The sequence below is a fragment of the Pleurodeles waltl genome, chromosome 8 (genome assembly GCF_031143425.1).
Source record: "Pleurodeles waltl isolate 20211129_DDA chromosome 8, aPleWal1.hap1.20221129, whole genome shotgun sequence".
NCBI classification, from domain to species: domain Eukaryota; kingdom Metazoa; phylum Chordata; class Amphibia; order Caudata; family Salamandridae; genus Pleurodeles; species Pleurodeles waltl.
The window spans coordinates 164,396,538-164,418,055 of NC_090447.1; the positions used below are offsets into that span (position 1 = coordinate 164,396,538).

Sequence of the window (21,518 nt, forward strand, 5' to 3'; positions counted from 1 at the left end):
TGTGGGAAGACTGCAAAAGGGCTGTAGGTTGGCCGACAAGTGAACCAGAGAGAGACAGGGATACGGGTGCACCATCACCTATGGTAATGAGCTTGTACTATAAGGTGATTGAGCATTTGAAGACGAAGGTTGCCGCGAAAAATGTGGATTGGCAGAAGATTGATCGAACTGCCCAAGAGGCTAAAGAGTCGATTCATGGTTACTATGAGAGGTTGTTGAAGGCGTTTAAGAACTACAGTGGCACAGAAACAATAGAGGCGAAGGACATGCTTCATTTTGTGTTTAGATTTGTGGAAGGGCTGAGACCAGAGATAAGTCAGATGATAAAGACGCATTTGATTTGTTGGCAGTCGAAACCGATTGATGAGGTGTTGAATTATGCGAAATACTGTAGCGACGAAATTGAGGTGAAACAGAAAAGGTTGAAAGAGAAAGTGATGGTGATGCAACTTAAAGCAGCTCAGACAGGTCTGCAAGGTTTGCAAGGGTTGCAAGGGTTCCAACAGCAGATACCGCAGCCGCAACCGCAGGGAAATATGGTGTTTCAGCCACAGGCGAGAGGCAGAGGCAGAGGAGGCTTTGGGAGTAATGGTCCGGATTTGAACACTGTTGTGATTCCGAATGGTGTGCAGGCAATGAAAAGGGTGATGCCGTGTCACGTGTGCGGAATCGTCGGACATTGGAAACGCGAGTGCCCGATGGTGGTGCAGGAAGGTGCAGGTGTTGGTCAGCAAAACAATGATGTCAATGCATTTCAGACAATGAGGGGACCGAAAATGAGAGGTCCAAACCCAAATTTTCAGACCATAAATCAGCTGCAGGGGTTACAGCCTATGCAGCCGCAGCAGATGCAGATGCCCCGTATGCAGATGACGCAAATGCAGCCAATGCAACAGCAGTTACCCATGGTACCTAATCAGCAAATGCAAATACCCTTGGCACCAGTGAGTCAGCAGCAAGTGATGCTTCCTCCACAGGTCTCGAGTCAGGTGATGAGTATAAATGGCACAGTACAACAGTTCCCATTACACAGTGAGAATGGAATAAACAATGTATGGGAGAGTGAAAGTTCAGATGAGGAGGGAAATTGTGTGCTTGCAGCATCCTTGGAAGTTGATCAAAAGGGTCCGTATGTGGAGGGAAGAGTCATGGGTCATCGTGTTTCATTCTTGGTTGACACAGGAGCCACACGTTCAACTGTTAGGAGCATCGAAGTACCAAATTTGCCACTCTCAGGGAGGACAGTTCAAGTGGTGGGAGTAGCAAACAGGCACCTGACGAACCCAATCACAGATCCAGTACCAGTCAGCATTGGTAACTATCAAGGGTTACATAATTTTGTGGTATGTGACTCAAGCCCGATAGCACTGTTAGGGAGAGACCTATTGTGCAAATTGGGATGTTCGATTATGTGTTCACACGATGGAATTAGAATTCAGACGAGCAGTGATGGGGAAGAAGAGGACAGTGTAGAAGGGGATGAGATGGAAACTGTCGATGAAGAATACCCTCTGATCAACCTTTTTCCGATGATAACTGAAGCAGATATTCCAGCTGAATTACGGGAAACAGTCGGAAAGGAAGTGTGGGATATGACAGGAAAAGAGGTGGGATTGGTGAAAGGAGTGGAACCAGTGAAAGTGACCGTAAAACCCAATGCAACCTTTCCCCAGACCCCACAATACCACATGGCACAAGACACCCTCATGAAAGTCGCCCAACTCATTGACGAGTTTGTAAAACAGGGAGTACTGAAAGAAGTGTTAAGCAGTCCATGTAATTCACCAATCATGGGACTAATAAAGCCGAGTGGAAAGGTCCGAATTGTGCAGGACTTGAGGAAAATAAATGACATCGTAGTTAAATGTTGCCCTGTAGTACCGAATCCAGCTGTGATAATGTTTCAAATCCCTTGCGATGCCGAGTGGTTCTCAGTCATCGACTTGTCACAAGCATTCTTTTCGGTGCCTCTTCATGAGGACAGCCAATTTCTATTTTGTTTCAAATTCTTAGACAGAGTTTACAGTTGGTGTCGAATTCCTCAAGGGTTTTCTGAGTCACCGTCAATTTTCAATCAGATTCTAAAGAAAGACTTGGAAGCGTTAGAATTGCCATTCGAGTCAACCCTAGTACAGTACATTGATGACTTACTGATCGCATCTAAGACAGAAAGTGGCTGCACAGCCGACACCATTGCTCTACTGAACCATTTGGGAAGGAATGGACACAAGGTGTCTCCTTCAAAGTTGCAGTTCTGCCAGAAGAAAGTGAAATACTTGGGTCACCAAATAGAGAAAGGGTCACGGAGAATAATGAAGGAAAGAATAACAAGTGTACTTCAAATGAGTCCACCAAAGACGAGGAGGGAGGTGAGGAAGTTTTTGGGGATGGTGAGCTACTGTCGCCAGTGGATTCCCAACTTTTCAACTCTAGCAAAGCCTTTACTGAAACTGACCCAGAAGGATGCCTTGGATGAAATTGAGCTGAAAGGAGATGAGATGGATGCTTTTATTGAATTGAAAGAATGCATGTGCAGGGCTCCAGCTTTAGGTATGCCTGATTACACAAAGCCTTTCACATTGTTTTGTCATGAACGTGATGCATGTTCTTTGTCTGTCTTGACCCAAGCCCATGGTGGCATAAACAGACCAGTAGCGTATTTTTCAGCTACTTTGGATCCGGTCGCAGCAGCACTGCCTGGGTGTTTGCGCGCCGTAGCAGCAGTTGGTATCAGCCTCACTCAGAGTGAAGGAATAGTGATGGGACACCCATTAACAGTCATGGTCCCTCACTCAGTTGAGATACTTTTGACCCGCTCCCGAACGCAACACATGACTGGAGCAAGACTCACAAGGTATGAAACAATAATTCTGGGCTCACCGAATGTGCAGCTAAAAAGGTGCACTACGTTGAATCCAGCAACCTTGCTTCCTGGTGAAAATGCTGAAATTGAGAATGCTGAAGACGTCGAGCATGACTGCCTTCAGGTGACTGAATTTTGCACAAAACCCCGACCTGACATCAAGGATACTAAGCTTGATGAAAATGACCAAATTGTTTTTGTTGATGGGTCATGTTTAAGAGATGCATTGGGAATATTGAAAGCAGGATATGCTGTATGTACTGTAACAGGTGTCTTGGAAGCGTCCTGGCTTCAAGGAGTCTATTCCGCACAAGTAGCAGAGCTTGTAGCCCTTACAAGAGCATGCCAACTGTCTACATTGATGAAGGTTACCATTTACACTGATAGTCAGTACGGGTTTGGAATTGTGCACGACTTTGGGCAACTATGGTCACAGAGAGGTTTCCTGACTTCTTCAGGGTCCCCAGTGAAAAACGGGGAGAGAATAAGGGAATTGTTACATGCCATTCAGATGCCAGCCGAAATTGCAGTAGTAAAGTGTAGTGCTCATACAAAAGGACAGGACTATGTTTCCCTGGGAAATGCATATGCGGATCAAGTCGCAAGATTTTGTGCCTTGAACTGTATATTGCTCAGGGATGAATGGAATTCGATAAATGAGCCAGAGCTCGAACCAGCTGAAGCTTTTGCCTTGAAGGTCGTGGATACAATGGATGAACTAAAAGCATTACAGAATAGTGTCAGGGAGGATGAAAGAGTTTCCTGGATTAAGGCACAATGCACAAAGAGACCAGATGAGTTATGGGTTTCAAATGAGGGAAAATTTGTCTTACCAAATTGTCTCTTATCGCAGCTAGCGCAGTTCTATCATGGGCAGGCTCACCTAGGGAGAGATGCCATGATAAGATTGTTCAAAACTGATTGGTTTAACCCCAGATTCCGTCAAGTTGCAGAAGCAGTCTGCCATCGATGTTTCATTTGTCAGCAGATGAACCCAGGAAAGGGAACGGTTGTGAACGTGAGCCACATTGGTAGGGCGGGTGGCCCATTCAGCAGAATGCAGATGGACTTTATTGAGATGCCTGTGCATGGAGGTCTGAAGTATGTGTTGGTGATTGTGTGCATTTTTAGTCACTGGATTGAAGCATACCCCACACGTAGGAATGACAGCCTTACAGTTGCAAAACTATTGTTGAGGGAGTTAATACCACGTTTCGGATTCCCGATCTCTTTAGAATCAGATAGAGGAAGTCACTTCAATAACGAGGTGATAAAGTTACTTTGCGCAGCGCTGAACATTGAGCAAAAACTGCATTGTAGCTATCGCCCAGAAGCCTCAGGACTGGTGGAACAAATGAATGGTACACTGAAATCAAGAATGGCGAAAATATGTGCATCGACAAATTTGAAATGGCCTGACGCATTGCATTTGGTGTTAATGTCAATGAGAAACACCCCTGACAGAAAGACTGGATTGTCCCCGCACGAAATTCTCATGGGCAGGGCCATGAGACTTCCTGCAGTTCCCGCAAACGCGCTTTTGAATATCACAGATGATATGGTGTTAGACTACTGCAAAGGTCTGGCTGACGTGGTTCGCTCTTTCTCTCACCAGGTGGAAGCAACCACCTTGCCACCGATCCAAGGTCCAGGACACACACTGAAAGCAGGTGACTGGGTCGTGGTAAAGAAGCACGTGAGGAAGTCGTGTCTGGAACCCCGTTGGAAAGGCCCTTTCCAAGTGATCCTGACGACAACTACCGCTGTGAAGTGTGCGGGGGTTCCCAACTGGATTCACGCCAGTCATACAAAGAAAGTGTTGTGTCCCACAGATGAGGAAGTTGAAGCGCTGAAACTGCCAGTACCTGATAACAAAGTGCCAAGCGCTGAGACAGAGCAAAACAGAACTAGAAGCGAACAGGCAGAAATAGAGGAGAGAGAGATATTCTCTGAGGACGAAGCAACCGATTCACTTGGGGAAGACCAAGGAGAAACCTCAGACAGTGACGAAGCAGCTGAAGGTAACAAAGAGCCTGAAGCAGCTGAGGGTAACAAAGAGCCTGAAGCAGCTGAAGGTAACCAAGAGCCTGAAGCAGCTGAAAGTGACAAAGAGCCTGAAGAAAGTAGCGGTGACAAAGGGCTCGAAAGAGGTGAAGAAGCAGGAGAGCCTGATCAGAGGAGGGCTTTCCCAGAAGCAGACGGTACGGAAAAAGAAAAGGAAAACGTGATTGACTCCCCAGAAGGAGGGGACAAGGCAGAACAGAACGAAACTGTTCAAACTTCCCCAGGGGAGATCGCAGGTCCATCAAGTGGACACAGTGCAAAGAAAAGACCAAGTATATCACCAGTAAAAGTAAAGACTAGAGAAAAGTTGAACGACGGTGAAGGGCCAAAAGTGAAAGAGAAAAGAAAGGAAGTGTCTGTCGTGTTACCAACATCAAGTGAAGAAAAAGACTTTGCCAAAGAGGAAAGTACCAGTGAGGCAGAATCAAAGAGAGATGCAAAATTAAAAAGGAAAAGGATACCAAACAGGAGATATTCCGGTCCAGAATGGGCATATGTAGTCAATGACGATTGGACTGACAAATTTGTATCTCTTAGCCTCGAGAACGAAGAAGAAGAGATACCAATAGAAAAGAAAAGTTTTATGGACACTATTGACTGAAAAAAAAAAAAAAAAAAACTGATAAATGACATTGCTTGCTATAATCTAACGTGATACAACCAGCTGAGACATTGCTAAACCGGATGAGACATTTGCTAACTTGATAAGACTTTGAAAACCTGATTGACTCTAAAACCCGATTTGAGACAACGTTGCTAACTGAAAAAAAAGAAAAAAAAAAAAAGACTGAGTTATTGCCGAATTGAGACAAATGCTGCTAACCGATAAGTGACTGTGCTCCTGAAGAAAACTGTGTGAACATTGCGCTCGTTCAGCTTTGTAACTAATTGCTAAATCGTTTCTTTTTATATAAGTGCTTCTAGCTCTCTGATTCTATACAGATCATGACACAAAACAGTAGAATGAAATATTGTAAATATGCGTGTATAGGCTTGATAGCTGCATGTGTACTAATAATAATGGCAATAGTGCTTGCAACGCGTGGTAAGGGTGAGAATGTGAAAATTGATGCTTCTACTTTTGCTCCTGTTACTGTCACTGAACTAACCGCATTGAAAAGACTAGAATTAGATGAGAGACACTTGCATGATAAGAAGGAACTTTCGTATAATGTTTTCTATCGCTTACTAACAGAATATGTTGAGACTATGGATGCGAAAGATTGTTATGTGTGTACACAGATACCGACATCGGTAAAGGAAGGGGTGACTTATCACCACATGCCTCTTACATATGGGATTACATGTAGTATAGTAACTTCTAGATTTTATGGTCAAACTAACATACAGTATTTTTACTCAAATTATGCTGTTACTTTTGCATATGTTCCTATAATCACGCAGCTAAGCCAGATTGCTAAGGATTGGGATGCTAAAATAATGAGGGAATTTTTCGAGCCAATGCAACCTTTTGAAACAGCTCACGCTCATAGGGAGAACCTTACCTGCTCCCTCTCTGCAGTAGAAATAAGTTTTTTAGATCGCACAGATGATAAAAGGGCACAAATGAATGCGAAATTAGAAAAAGAGCTAAGTAAGAGGACTTCAGTAGATCATTATGCTTTTGCCGCAATAAAAACACAAGGGAGAATAGCTTTAGATGCTTGGCATGTAGGGAAGTTTTGTATATATCGAGGTGAATCTTATTATGACAACATTTTCGTGGGAGCGAGTGAATGTAAACATACGTTTATCTTTAAGGCCAAATGGACATTCATGCTGAACGGACTTGACCCTGTCATACCGGGTGTATATTACATTTGCGGGCATAATGCCTATTATCGTCTTCCAAAGGGATGGTGGGGGAGATGTTATTTGGGTATAGTGTTCCCAAAGGTTTATCAACTGGATGACCTATCGGTGATTCCAAAGACGCCTGGATCTCATCGTATCCAGAAAAGAGAGACCGCAGCTGCTGTGGTAGGAGATATATTTGGAGCCATGATTCCTTCATTGGGAGTTGTGTTGAATTCCATCAAAATAAGAAAGTTGTCTACTATAGTGGATAACATGTTGACAAAGTTTTCAGGTGCTATAATCCTGATAGATGCTGAACTTGCAGCAGAAAGAGCTATGACTCTTCAAAACAGGCTTGCCCTAGACATTCTTTTAGCAAAGGATGGCGGCGTTTGCAAAATGCTTGGTGCGCGTCACTGTTGCACGTATATTCCAGACAACAGTGTGAAAATTAAAACAATGCTTGCAAATTTAACGAAAGAGAGTGCAGATTTGAAGGAATTGAAAGAACCAGGAGTGTGGGAGAAAGTTGGAAAGGGAATTGCTTCAGTGGGAAATTGGCTTGGTGGCATTTGGAATGGAATATTATTAAAAATAATACAGGGAATATTAATAGTACTGATTTGCATCTTTGGAATTTGGAGAATAAAAAAGGGAATAATAATGATCATGGCAAGAATTAAAAGAAGGAAGGAAGAGAAAATGATGAAAAGAATGGCAGAAGAATACAAAGCAAGAACAAGGGGAACTAAAAGGCAAAGAGAACTGACAGAATTTTAATGGAATAAAATTTGTGGGAATAGTTTGTGTGATGACAAGTAGTCATCAGAGGAGGGATTGATGACGCAGAAATGAAGGTTGTACATTTATTAGCGCATAAACGTAGTACTGCAATAATCAAGTGTGACTTTAACTGAACGAATAAAGATTGTACGGGGACAAATGTGCCCTCAGAGTAGTTTGCCAACATTTATAAGCGTGCTTTATATAACGTGATGTATTAGAATTGTACGAATCTGACATAATCGTAAACGTGTGCTATGATTTGCTTGTTAGAAATGCTTTCAGCTTAGCATAGCTTTAGTGGAGGCTTCGGCCTAGTTGCCTGTCTCACGATTTAGATGCTCGTATTTTTCCAATGTGCTAATAAACGTGTATTCTTGCTTGAAGCTGTACTTTTCCAGTGAGATCGGTTCACATGCTTATCTTTAAGGTTTCGTGCCAGCCTGGCATCTTCTTCTTTGCTCCAAGGTCAATCTGCAGGTGCAGACAATGGACGCTCTGAAAGTGAGTTAATTGGTAAAATATGTTGCAACTTACGTTCCCGACTCCAAGGATAATGTATGCTTAGGTAGAAGCTTGTGAACTGTAGTTTTTGATTGGACAATTTGAAGCCAACCTATGAACTCTCCAATGGAAGACCCTACTGGATTTGAACTGTTGTCTATTTAAACCAGGTGCACGAGAGGAAAGCAGCCATTATTGGACATGCGCCTTTACCAGCCCATTACCCGCTATGGCCGACTTCGTCATTTTGCCATCTTCTCCGATGCCAATTGATGTTCGATGAGACTTTGATGCTTTCTCTAATCGAGAGAAAGAGACTTTAAGTAATTCTCGCCCTAGAGACTTTAACTTTGATTTGCCCCTTTGCATGAAGTAATAGTTTTGTCCTTTTATCTTGCCGCTGTGAGGCAATTGCCCCGTCCACCCTGCCCCTTTGCCCCCGTCCCATGCTGATCGAAACCGGTACCTGTGAGAAGACTAAGACTTCCTTGACTGCTGATTGAATTTGGTAAATATGAAAGGAAATTGTACAATTGCATTGTGTTTCTTTTAGGTAACCAACTGCTGATTTTTTACAAGAGCCCTAGTTAGGAGTTTTCCAAATTAATGTTGCTAAATTGTTTTTGCATGAAGTCCCACATGTAGATGCTAATTTGAGGTTAGATGAGGATTCATCTGTCGCACGATGCAATTTGAGACCTTGTTATGCTGACCAATGTATGCAATTAGCTCATTACAGATTATAGTTTTAGTGGTTTGCATTGCTATTATCTAATGCATTATTATTCAAATGCTGCATAGATTGCATCTGTTTCGTCGTTATGGACAGCTATTAATGTTCATTTACATATATCATTTGGTGTTGAGACACGTTTATATCGTGCTAGCTTTGTTAATATAGGGAAATAAATTCATTAACTTTGAATAAACTGGTGTGGTTATTCATGGCCGAAAGGTCATGGTTCGCCGAAATGTTTTCTGGATTAATTGTGAAGTGTTATGTTGATCAGGGTATTGCCTATGTACGTTATTGATTATTGATTTGATTAAATTGATTACTCTCGGGTGAAGAGAGCCCCACTTGGTCAAAAGATTCATCGACCCAAGAGCGTCCAAATACAGGTAATTTATTAGTCCGGAACGCTCTATCAAAGGCAAGTGTATAAATATGAGCGAGATGTAGGAAGATGTCTTTTAATTAGCCTAACCTATGTTTCGTTGACAAGAAACATCAGTGACAAACCCAACATTTTACAGTTCGGTAGTTGTCGTTTTTGATGGTCAGGTAGACGTAAACCTGAATCTACAGTCTGCTGATTTGTCAGCTGCCCATAAAGGATTAACATAATAATCTCTGATTGGTTGTGACCAGACTGATGCCAGTTAACATCCATCTATGTCTTAACGTCAATGTGGAAGATGCCAGTGTGTCAAACTAGTTAGAGCCCCATAAAGATATATCTTGATCTGAAAATCATCCTTATGTGACTAGCATGTAAGCCTTTTAATAAATTCAGAGCACCAGTGCTCAAAGGTCAGCAAGCTGGTTCTTGCCCTAGTCATTGTACCCAGCTAGTCCTCTTTTGCTATGCTTGACAAACTGAGAGAATGACAAACTGAGAGAGCGACAAACTGGGAGAGGTGAGTGATGGCAGCAACATAGGCTATTTGATTCTCTTGTACTTACCAGCAGAGTTCAACACCGTCAACGATCTTATCCTTCTCACCAGACTCAGCTCAACTGAGTGTCAGGCCTGGCGCTGGGATGGAGGTGGTCTTTTTGATTGGCCACTCCCAGACCCTTGTCCTGCCACCACTCTCCTCTGATTTGTGCTGTCCTCAGTTGGAGGTGCTGCATAAATGGTGTGCCCCATATTTGTTGGATGTACAAGTTGAGCCTCTGATCCGCACCTTCGTATTTGGTTTCTGTATGTAAGCCGACACTACTCTGTTTGCCAACCAGTTGGGTATTTTAATAGTTTGAGACTTTTCAGGGAGTGAATGACTGTCTTGCTACTGCTAAAAACCTAATAAGAGAAAGAAGGATATCCTGACAATTGTATCCATGATCCTATCGAGAATTATTGTCTACCGGAAATGGGCACAGGTCTCACTCCTGCTACATCTGTCTGCAATTTGGGTTTGTTATTTGACATTAATGTCACTGTGGCACCTCGGATTTCTTAAGTTGTTTCCACGTTTGCTTTTCTCTTTTGCCACTCAAGGCAAACGGTGCCTTTTCTTGATTATTGTGGCATGGTTCTTGCCATATATGGTACAGTAGGCACTGGGCGGATTAGCCCAGCTCCTTGAAAATGGGTCTTCTTTAGCACCGAATTGCTAAACTTCAGGCAAATAAAATTCATCCTCCTTTATCAATTCTCCACATTATTTAGGCCACCTCTACTTCAAATTGCTTTGTCAACTGTTCAGACATGCACTGTGTATAATAAGTCAATGCGGCCAGGAGGTGGACAATGGTGGTATTTCTGGTCTTAGTGCAGGATCGGCTATTGTTATCTTCATCTGAAATAATAGCTCTCTTGACTGCTGGTTTGCCGAGAGACATGGAGATAGCTTCAGAAATTGACACATGCAGTGCTCTCAGACGGATACAATAAAGCAAAACATTTCTATAATGTTGGCTAATCAAAAAAGTGAATGGCACCTGTAGTAACCAGAGGTTGAGGGATCCTGATTTATCCCACATGCCTCTGCGTATTGTATTGACAGTATTAGCTCTGCGAATTATATTTCTAATTTCAGGCCATGATGACTAGTCGGGTCTGTTCATTTTCTCACAAAAATAATTAGATGCATTAAAAGTGAATCAATACATTTCCTAGAACAAATGAATGATGTAAAAGTGAATCAGTAACTGTTTTAATACCTACAATTGTTGAGGTGATTTACTAGACACTTGAGGATATCCTAAATTTGAAATGGGTGTGTGCTCTGCAGGACGTGCATATATCACATGAAACCTAGCCTCAGAAAGACAAAATGTACTTGTTTGATAAGTATAAACCACTGGAATATGTTCTTGTACATATATAAGAATAGGTAGGATGACAAAACTGAATAGTAAAATACATTTGTGAAAAATGTATTTTACAAGCAAAATGATGTCAAAAAGTGAAATAATTGCAGAAATTGCGATTACAAAGCATCGTTTGCAACAAAGATACTTCACAATATCCTAAAACGAAGCTCTATTCAGAAATAAATGCCCACGGTGCTTACTGGCCAGTCAGTTGTTTCACCTAGTAATCAAGGATTTGGTATGAGACTGTGGTAAATAGAAATAATTGTGACCATCGTTGCCAAGCGTTTGTTTTACATCAGGTGGCCACTTTACTGCTCCCACAGCATTAACTTCTTCGATTTGAGATCTTTGATTAGTAAGACATGCTTCTCATATTTTTGGTTGGGGGTTTTGATCTGCTGATAATGAAATAACCACATAGTTAACGTCTGTAATTATTCATCTTTTTCACTTTACTAACAGAGATATTTAATGCACTGCCTAATGTCTTATTGCTGATACCAGATTTCATGGGCTGTTTTTTAACTGATGGCGTCCATATTGGTTAACTGTATGCCAGATGCAGAGCAATAATGTTTTTGGCCTTATGGGTGTGTCTCTTATTTCACTTCCTTCTCACTTAACTGGTCTCAGGAGCTGCCTTTTGTGGATTATGTTGCAGCTATTTGCCCTGTCTCCTTTTGCTGAAGGATCTGCAGCTTTTCCAGAAGGTGCAGACATATTTTCTAGAGTGTCTTCCTCTTCTAAAGCTGTCGGTAAACACTTTCCTGAGAGTTTAGCAATGCTTACCCAGACCCCAGTAGTACTTTTCCACGCCTCCATGGTTCCTGTCTTTAAAATCCGTTCAAGTACTACATGACCCCCAAGTGACTTCATCTGCTCAGCCCCCTGCTACTACAAGGTTGAATCTGAAGGCTGACTTTTGGAAGGCCCATGAATGCTTTGAATAGCTTGCTAACTTGCAGAAATTAGTTGGATGTGAACTTCATGAATCTAGGCTATATTTTAATCACTACGCCAAATGAGGAGGTCACACAGAATGTCTGAGATAGCCTGAGCTATGAGAGCCCTCTCTACTTCTCTCACTGTCTTCAGTATCATAAAAGTGCTTGAGCACTGGTGAAAAATCATTCCACTGACATTTCCAATTGGTTATGAATTAAACAAATACATGATTCAGAATCTAATAACATGGCTAATGCATGTAGGTGTTATAGGGCTCCACCGCTGTTTGCCATTATACCCACTCTGTAAAGAGCACTGGGGTGTTAGTGAGAGAATGAGTTTCCAATGGTAGTCATACTGTACTGTAAACTGTATTATTAATACATGGCATTTTTCATATTATTTCAGATTCCTAGTCCTGATGATACTTTTGAAGGTAAATCTCTCTATGAAAGCTGGCACCAGAAAGACAACTGGACTGAACATATAAATGCTCCTCGGTAAGTGTTGCATGTATACTTTTATTGAAATGTGGAAGATGCTAATGTATTAGGTTTATTCCAGAAGAGTTAGAATCAATAAAACTGAGTACTTCATAGAATGTTTCATAATGGAAATATTCTGACTCCTATATCTCTTGAGTCTGTACACATAGTACTTTCAAGCCCTACTGTTATATGGTCCCTTTGAATCAAGTAGTACTGGTATCTGATCTACATAAACATCAGCGTATAGGGGCTCAAGCCACCTATGCCATCAAGAAATGTTGGCACAGTTCCTAGCTAGCTTACAGTGCCCCACCTGAATCCCTAACCATAAAAGCGTACCTGATGATATATGCAACCTTCAACATGACTACTCAGATTCCCAGGAAAATTGTGGAAACAAATGTATTCTTTTTTTGTCACTCTGTGCACCCAAGATGAAACACATGAAAGATGCAAAAAAGTTGTTTCGAACATTTATTGCAACAATAATACTCTTGTGTAAAAAAACATGAACTGCAATTATTAGGCAAATGAGACATAGGCCCTCATTACGACCTTGGCGGGCGGCTTCGCACTCCCGCCGCGGCCATCAGGAGATCCCAGCTGGCCCAGCGGGGATCTTGGCCGCAACACAGGAGCCGGCTCCCAATGGAGCCGGCGGTGTTGCGGCCGTGTGACGGGTGCAGTTGCACCCGTCACGCTTTTCACTTTCTGCATAGCAGACAGTGAAAAGCTGCACGGGCCGTGGCAGGGGGCCCATGCACTGCCCTTGCCTGTGGCCTAGGGGCCCCGTGACTCCCCTTACCGCCAGCCTTTTCCACCAGGAAAAGGCTGGTGGTAGGGGGACTCGTAATCCCCTGGCGGATTAAAACCGCCGGGACCACTGTGGCGGGAAACTGCCGGTCCCGGCGGTGCGACTGCGGCACTTCCGCCGAGGTTGTAATTCCCCGTGAAGCACTGCCAGCCTGTTGGCGGTGCTTCCTCCGAAACAGCCCTGGCGGTCTTGGACCACCAGGGTTGTAATGACCCCCATAGTATTGTAATCAGAATTATGAAAATGGCAAAGGAGCTAAACAGTTTAACCATAATAATGTTATTGTGTTGGTACACTTCTATCTGTTACTATCTACACTATTGTGAGCACAGTGAAGGTACACTCTGCCAGATCAGTTGGGATAGCCTAACCTCCCATACTTGAGTAAGATGTACTGGGATGCTAGGAAGCCGGTCTGGTGTAGTGCAGGCTATTGTCCCTTGCAGAGTAGAGGTCAGAGTCAGCAGGGCTGCATCTCGGCCACAGTGCAGCGTGTGCCAGAATAATCCTAGCAGAAGTGCTCCTTTGCAAAGTGTTACACAAAGGCAGTTTTTATAATATAAGCACCATTCGTATCACACAGTCAGAAGTGCAGAGTCAATGTGATATGTCTGTAAATGATGAGCTTGCTCCATGGACAGTCATAATACTTAAGGCATTGCATTCTGTGTGCTTGGCCTTGGACATAGTGCATAGACTGAACAGCAGCAACGCTTATCAGAAACATGCTGCACGTACAGTGATTTCTCAGTACATTATCACATGAGCAGAAAGAAAGTAAAAAGTCACCTTAGAAAAAAAAGGCTAAGTTAAAAGATGCAATCTTAAATTTTTATTAATATTAAGGAAGTCTTAAAATGTGCACATAAACCCCAAGAGGTTTTCCGACGCAAAGGAAGAAGGTAGGGTGTCTAAGTGTATGACATTAGAAAAGTCAGGTCCTCTGGCCGTTGTGGAAAGCAAGTAATGGCATACAATTTCTCAGTGATTCTGGGAGGTAATTCCACAGTTTTGGGCCCAAGTAAGCAAAGGAACAGTCTTTCATACGGACCAGTTGGAACCTCTGCACATTGCACAAGGCTCAGTTCAGTGATCGAGTGGGCTGATATGGCACAACCAACTCCTGAATGTAGTATGGTCCTAATCCAGCTCTGGCCTTAAACATATAGCATAGAGCATTAAATGTGATGTGATTAGAAATCTTGAGCCAATGCAGCTTGTGAAGAAGATGGGACACCAAGGCAAATTTTGGAAACCAGTTCATAAGGCTGGCAGGTCCTTCCTGAACTATCTGCAGCCGACAAACTGTTGCCGTATGGGTACCCAGATAAAGCACAATGCCTTAATCTAAAATAGATAAGATTAGGACCTGAATCACAGTCCTCTGGGTTGATGAAGGAATCAGCCAAATGATCTTTTGCAGCCACTTGAGTGCTGTGAAACAAATGGCCATCACCTTAGCCACCTAGTGCTTCATGGATAAATTATCGTCCAAAACAAAGCTCAGATTTTTCACCTTAGGAGATGGAGTAGGCAAAGCCCCTAAGGATACCGGCCAATCTAGCAGACCCTAAAGAGGCTCTATGCGGGCACTGTCTTGTCTTATAACACTATCTTCCTCCGTCTGTCAGTTTTGTATTTGAGTAGTTGATCACCACAAGAGATTTACACGAGATCCCTTCTAAAAAGCATGACCTCAGGAGTCCTATAATTCTCAATCTATAAAACTCCCCCGAGGAGCAATGTGTCCCACAGGAAAAAAACTCAGACAAATTTAACAGTAAGGAAATACCCTTCACATAAATGTACATTGAAAGGTAACTTTCATAACAACGGAAATGAAATCAGAATCCCTTATTTAAAAGAACATGTTTTTAGGATGCAAACCAGTAGAGGAACTTGGCACACACTCCTTGGGTTTGCTCTTTTCAAACTCATGTCAAAACATAACCACAACCATCTGGACATGTGGTCCCATTTACCTAGTTATCACTGTATGATTTTACAGTTTCATATTTTGTAGAAATACAGCTGCATGTGTATCTCCTCTATTGTCCTTGATCCATGAGACGGATGTGTTTTTATGGTAATCTTGAGTGAGAGGGGTTGTCGTGTATCCCACTGTCTGGGCCCAGAAAATGTCAGAAGGTATATTAAAAAATGCACTAATAGGAAAGGTTGAAAAAAGTAATCTTTGAGGATTATATTAGCTGGACTTCTTTTCAATGCTTCCTAGATGTTAAAGTCATGGGTCTGTGTAGCCTAACTAGTTTGCTCCAACACTCCTTGGTGCCACTTCCAAAGAGGCATATTGCCTTCATTGCTACATTCTACGAATTTTTCAACTTCTTCTGTTCCTCCTCTGTGGCAAATGAAGAGCAACTTTGTGGGCAGAATGTCTCCCCAGTTCTGTAACTCTTCACCCCCATGGGACTTCTCCCTATCCACATCAGCATGAAGGATGACATCTTGATCTACCATTTGAGCTGGAAGTGTTCCTGTTGGGTGGGGCACACGTCTTTTCAAAGGCAGACACTTCCATGTCTCTTGACTGGGCTGACTCCATTCTGGCACTAAGGCTAAACTCCTGGTATAAGGGTAACATACTACAGAAAAATAATTAATTGGTGTAAAAGTAGAATCAATGATATCTTGTTCCTGTTGTACCTTCTGTGCTTTGATGCCAACCATTCTTCATCATTGAAGATTTAACGGTTAACATAAACCAGCTTACAAGAGAAACATTCAGTCACAGAGACAAATTGCTGGTGTAAAAGAGCATTCAGTAATATTTACCCCATATGTCCGAAAAGCAGTGACATCTCAAGCATTGTGACTAGTCAGCACAAATACTAGTATACTAACCATGAGGCAAAATAGTACACCAGCCACTCAAGTAGCTAATTGTTTGGTCCAAGTAGCTGTAATCCATTTTGAAAAAAAGTGGGCAGAGTGTGCCTCAGTTTACCAGTGGAAGCTGAAGGCAGACTTGAAAGAAAATTGTGACCAAATGCCTAATAATTAGATGTATCCACAGGATATAGTAATTAATATGACCCAAGTAGAGATATGGTGCATAGCTGCACAATCAATGTGATTATTTTACTCACCCTATATCTAGAGCTTTGAGGACAGATTTTTTTTAACCTTGAAGGAATTTTTCCACCATTGACGGTCTGCAGTAGCATGCCAGTATCAAAGAGAAGGGAATAATATTAGTCTGTGTATAGCCACAGAACTTTTAGTCACTAAGAAGTCAGGTATTACATATTGTTTTTTACTTATGGTTTCTAGAGATCAATGATGTGCATTTTGTTGGAGATGAGACAGTTGTTCCTCCATCTTCTTGAGTCAAGTAGCTAGAACACTACCATCAGAGTAAGGTGTGCCCTGAAAGAGCTCTTTATTTATTGAGAGATTTCAGATAATTAAAGAAGGACAAGACTAGTCTCTGGAAGCAGGTCCATTGCAGTCATCTTAAGTGAAAGTGGGAAAGACTGGAGAGGGTTCATTTCTCCCAAGATCCTGAAGACTGCTTGTTGTCCAATAAAAAAGAGTGCCCTATGTATTGGTGTCAGTAAGAGTTTGCAAGACAGAAGCTTCCTGTGCTGTGTACTTCATTTGAACCAGAAACAAAATAGGAAAACTGGGTGTTTGTGCTGAGTGTGTGAATGAAAAAAGCTATCTGCAGTTCACAAAGGTGCACTGTACTGCAATTGGCATAGAGAATTGCAGTTCACCCAATGCAAACCCTTGTGATTGGCAAAGGATTTGGGCATCAAATGGGCATTGATGCCTGCTTACAGCACTCATGAGAAGTATCAATGCCTTCAGATTGTCACAAAACATTGAATGCATATTAATGCTCAGTATCTCAACCACACTGCCCATGTCCATGCATGACTTAATCTTATTGAAGCCCTATGGTGTCATCCTTCATTTTAATGAAAATACCAGCAGAATCTTGAGCCATAAAATGCATGCTATCATTATGCACCTTATCCATTTCTATTCATTCCACTCTATGCAGAATTCAGCATATGAAGAATCCAGCACACCCATACCACAACCCTTGGTGTGCACATTGTTCATTATTTCTCACCTCCCTTCCTGTCAGTTCTTTCACCTCCCATCCCACAAAAGTATTGTATTATAACTGTTAGACCTGACAGCCTTAGGGTGGTCACCCCTAACTTTTTGCCTGTCTCCCTCCATTTTTTGGACACTGTTTTTGCTGGCTTTTAGACTCTGCACCCTTTACCACTGCTAACCAGTGCTAAAGTGCATATGCTCTCTCCCTTAAAACATGGTAACCTTGGATCACACCAAATTGGACTATTTTATTTACTTGTAATTCCCTAGTAGAGTGCACTATATGTGCCCAGGGCCTGTAGATTAAATGCTATTAGTGGGCCTGCAGCACTGGTTGTGCCACCCACTTTAGTAGCCCCTTTACCTTGTCTCAGGCCTGCCATTGCAAGGCCTGTGTGTGCAGTTTCACTGTCACTTCGACCTGGCATTTAAAAGTACTTGCCAAGCCTAAAACTCCCCTTTTTCTACATATAAGTCACCCCTAATGTGTGCCCTAGGAAACCCCTAGAGCAGGGTGCTGTGTGGGTAAAAGGCAGGACATGTACCTGTGTAGTTTACATGTCCTGGTAGTGTAAAACTCCTAAATTCGTTTTTACACTACTGTGAGGCCTGCTCCCTTCATAGGCTAACATTGGGGCTGCCCTCATACATTGTTGAAGTGATAGCTGCTGATCTGAAAGGAGTAGGAAGGTCATATTTAGTATGGCCAGAATGGTAATACAAAATCCTGCTGACTGGTGAAGTTGGATTTAATGTTACTATTTTAGAAATGCCACTTTTAGAAAGTGATAATTTCTCTGCACTTAAATCTTTCTGTGCCTTACAATCCAAGTATGACTGGGATTAGTTGACAGCTCCTTGTGCATTCACTCAGACACACCCCAAACACAGGGTACTCAGCCTCACTTGCATACATCTGCATTTTGAATGGGTCTCCCTGGGCTGGGAGGGTGGAGGGCCTGCTCTCACACAAAGGACTGCCACACCCCCTACTGGGACCCTGGCAGATAGGATTGAACTGAAAGGGGACCTGGTGCACTTCTAAGCCACTCTTTGAAGTCTCCCCCACTTCAAAGACACATTTGGGTTATAACAGGGCCTCTGCCCTACCACCTCAGACACTTCCTGGAGAAGAATCCTGAACCAGAAGCTGCACCCTGACAAGCAGAACTGCCTGGCTGCCTAAAAGACTCACTTGACTGCTTTTTACAAAGGACTGCTGCCTTGCTGTTGCCCTGCTGTCTTGCTGCTCTCTTGCTTTGCTGCAGAAGTGCTCTCCAAGGGCTTGGATAGAGCTTGCCTCCTGTTCCCTGAAGTCTCAGGACCAAAAAGACTTCTCTCTTGCAACTGGACTCCTTGTGCAGCAAAGAATTTGACGCACAGCTTGTTCCGCGGTGAAAGATTCACTGCACGCTGGACCGGAAAGACGCCGCTCGACTTCGTGAGGAAAAGATCGACGCGGCGACTGCGGTGCGACCAGAACTTTGACGCACAGCCCGCCTGGACAATGCTGCCCGACTTCCAGAGGGGAAATCGATGCAGCGCCTGCTGTGAGGAAGAAAATTCTACGCACAGCCTACCGGAACGACACGCAGCCGGACAACAAGCCCAGGATTCCACGCACAGACCCCTGGGCATCTGAAAACCCTGCGACTCACAGAGGAGACCGTCCGTCGCCCCGGAAATCGAGGCAACGTCTTTCCTGCGTGGAAAATAATGACGCAAGTCTGTGTGTGAAGGGGCGAAACCAACGCACACACCAATTTTCCACGCATCTCCTCCTCTGCGGCCCTTTGCGGAGATTTTTCACTCCAAACCAGGTACTTTGTGCTTGAAAGAGACTTTGTTTGCTTTTTAAAGACTTAAGACACTTTATATCACTTTCCAGTGATATCTTTACATTTTCATATTGCATCTTTTGTCGTTTTGACCTGCAAATATCCAGATAAATATTATATATTTTTCTAAACACTGTGTGGTGTATTTTTGTGGTGCTATATTGTGTTATTGTATGATTTATTGCACAAATACTTTACACATTGCCTTCTAAGTTAAGCCTGACTGCTCAGTGCCAAGCTACACGAGGGTGGGCACAGGATAATTTGGATTGTGTGTGACTTACTCTGACTAGAGTGAGGGTCCTTGCTTGGACAGGGGGTAACCTGACTGCCAACCAAAGACCCCATTTCTAACATTGGTGATCAGCGGTGAGGATAGGACTTGTATTTGTGCATTGACATACAGTAGCTAAGTATTTCACTACCTACCCACAGTTGAAGGTCAACTTGATTTTTATCTCTTTTTGCAAATTTGTTTTTCCTGACAATTTTCTAAACCTAAATCTTCACTCAACACGTCTCTGGCTGGGTCTCAAGCAGGAGATTATGACCTAGCCCTGTTAGAGACATATACTGTCAAACAGCTAAAAGGGTTCTGCAGGGAGAAGAGTGTGCCCATCCACGGGGCCTCCAGAAAGGAGGACTTACAAGTGGCGCTGAGGGCCTGGGCAGAAGCCCATTTAGAGGAGGATGCTGAGGAAGAGGAGCCAGAACATGGCCCCTCAGAGGATTTTTTGCCATCAGTGGATGACGTTACCACTGCAATTGTGCCCCCTTCCAGACCAGGGAGCAGTGTCTCTGAGCAAGGCCTGACCGCAGAGGAAAGGAGAGAGGAGAGGGAGTTCCAATTGCAAATGGCAAGACTGAAAATGGAGGCTCAACAGGAGGAAAGGAGGGCAGAGAGAGAAGCCAAGCAAGCTAACGCTGGAAGAGCAGCCAAACAGATTGAAGCTGAAAGAGCTGAAGCTGCAGCTGAGAGAGCCGTGGCTGAAAACAAACTTTTGTTGGCTCATGAACTGAGTCTCAAGGAGCTGGATCTTAAGGCAAGACAGTCTGAATCCAGCAGTAATGGTGGCAGCATACAGACAGGACCTGCTGCAGAAAAGAAGGTTCGTATAACCAAAAATGTGGTGCCCAGTTTTGTGGTGGGAGATGACATAGACAAATGGCTAGCTGCTTATGAAGTTGCACTAAGGGCTCATGAGGTTCCTGAAGGGCAATGGGGTATAGCTATGTGGAGTTATGTGCCGCCATTAGGTAGGGACACAATTCTCACATTGGCTAGACCAGATCAAAACACATACCCACTTCAGAAAGCCATTTTACTTGCCAAGTTTGGGCTGACCCCTGAGAAATACCGTCAGAGGTTCAGGGACAGCACCAAACTATCCACACAAACATGGGTAGATTTCTTTGACTTTTCCAGTAAGGCATTGAATGGATAGGTGTGGGGCTGCAAAGTAGATGATTACACAGGATTGTATAATTTGATTCTGAGAGAGCATATGCTCAGTATTTGTTTTACAGAGTTGCACCAGCACCTAGTAGACAGTAAGCTGACTGATGCCAGGAAGCTTGCTGAGGAGGCGGACCTCTGGACTAGTACCAGAGTGTCCAAAAAGGTATCTGAGGGGGGAACCCACTAAGGTGGTCAGGGTTCCCATCAGAAGAAAGAGGGGGGAGAAAAACTTAAAAACAAGGAGTTCTCAAAAGGCCCCAAAATAGTTCCCAAGGGAGTAGTGGTAACCAGTCCCGGTCTGATTCTCAAAACAAAAAGGTTTTACTGACCATAAGACAGGGAGGTTTGTACCCCACTGTGCAGAGTGCAATAAGTATGGGCACTCTGAGGGCGACTCCAAGTGTCCCAAGAGGGCACAGCCCCCCCCAAAGGAGGGCAAACACCTGGGTTGGCTAGCGTAGCGCTCGGGGAGGAGATGGTCCCAGTCAGTTTTGGGGAGCAGACAGAGGTAACCCTAGTGTCCCTGGGGGATGCAGAGATGGTGCTAAAAACCCACATGCCTGCCAATACTTCCAACTATAAACAGTGGGTCACCATCAATGGGCTAAGGGTGGAGGCTCTGCGTGACACAGGAGCCAGCATGACTACTGTCAAGGGTCAGCTGGTGTCAGCAAAGCAGGTCATCCCAAATACATTCCACCAAGTCATAGTCGCCGACAATCGTGAGAGCCACCTACTGGTAGCTCTGGTTCTCTTTGAATGGGGGGGGTCTCTGGTACTCTAAAAGTAGCTGTGAGTCCTGCCATGCCTGTAGATTGTCTATCA

At 43.4% G+C, this 21,518-nt stretch overlaps 1 protein-coding gene across 2 annotated transcripts in view; it reads left to right on the forward strand.

Annotated features, from left to right (window-relative positions):
* The window catches only part of LOC138249850 (glutamate carboxypeptidase 2-like), a 477,831-nt gene that overhangs the window by 309,087 nt on the left and 147,226 nt on the right, over positions 1 to 21,518 (forward strand). For both annotated transcript variants that reach the window (XM_069204011.1, XM_069204012.1), the window contains exon 14: positions 12,411 to 12,502. In XM_069204011.1, the coding sequence (XP_069060112.1) occupies positions 12,411 to 12,502 (92 nt within the window). The remainder of the gene's footprint in view (positions 1 to 12,410; positions 12,503 to 21,518) is intronic.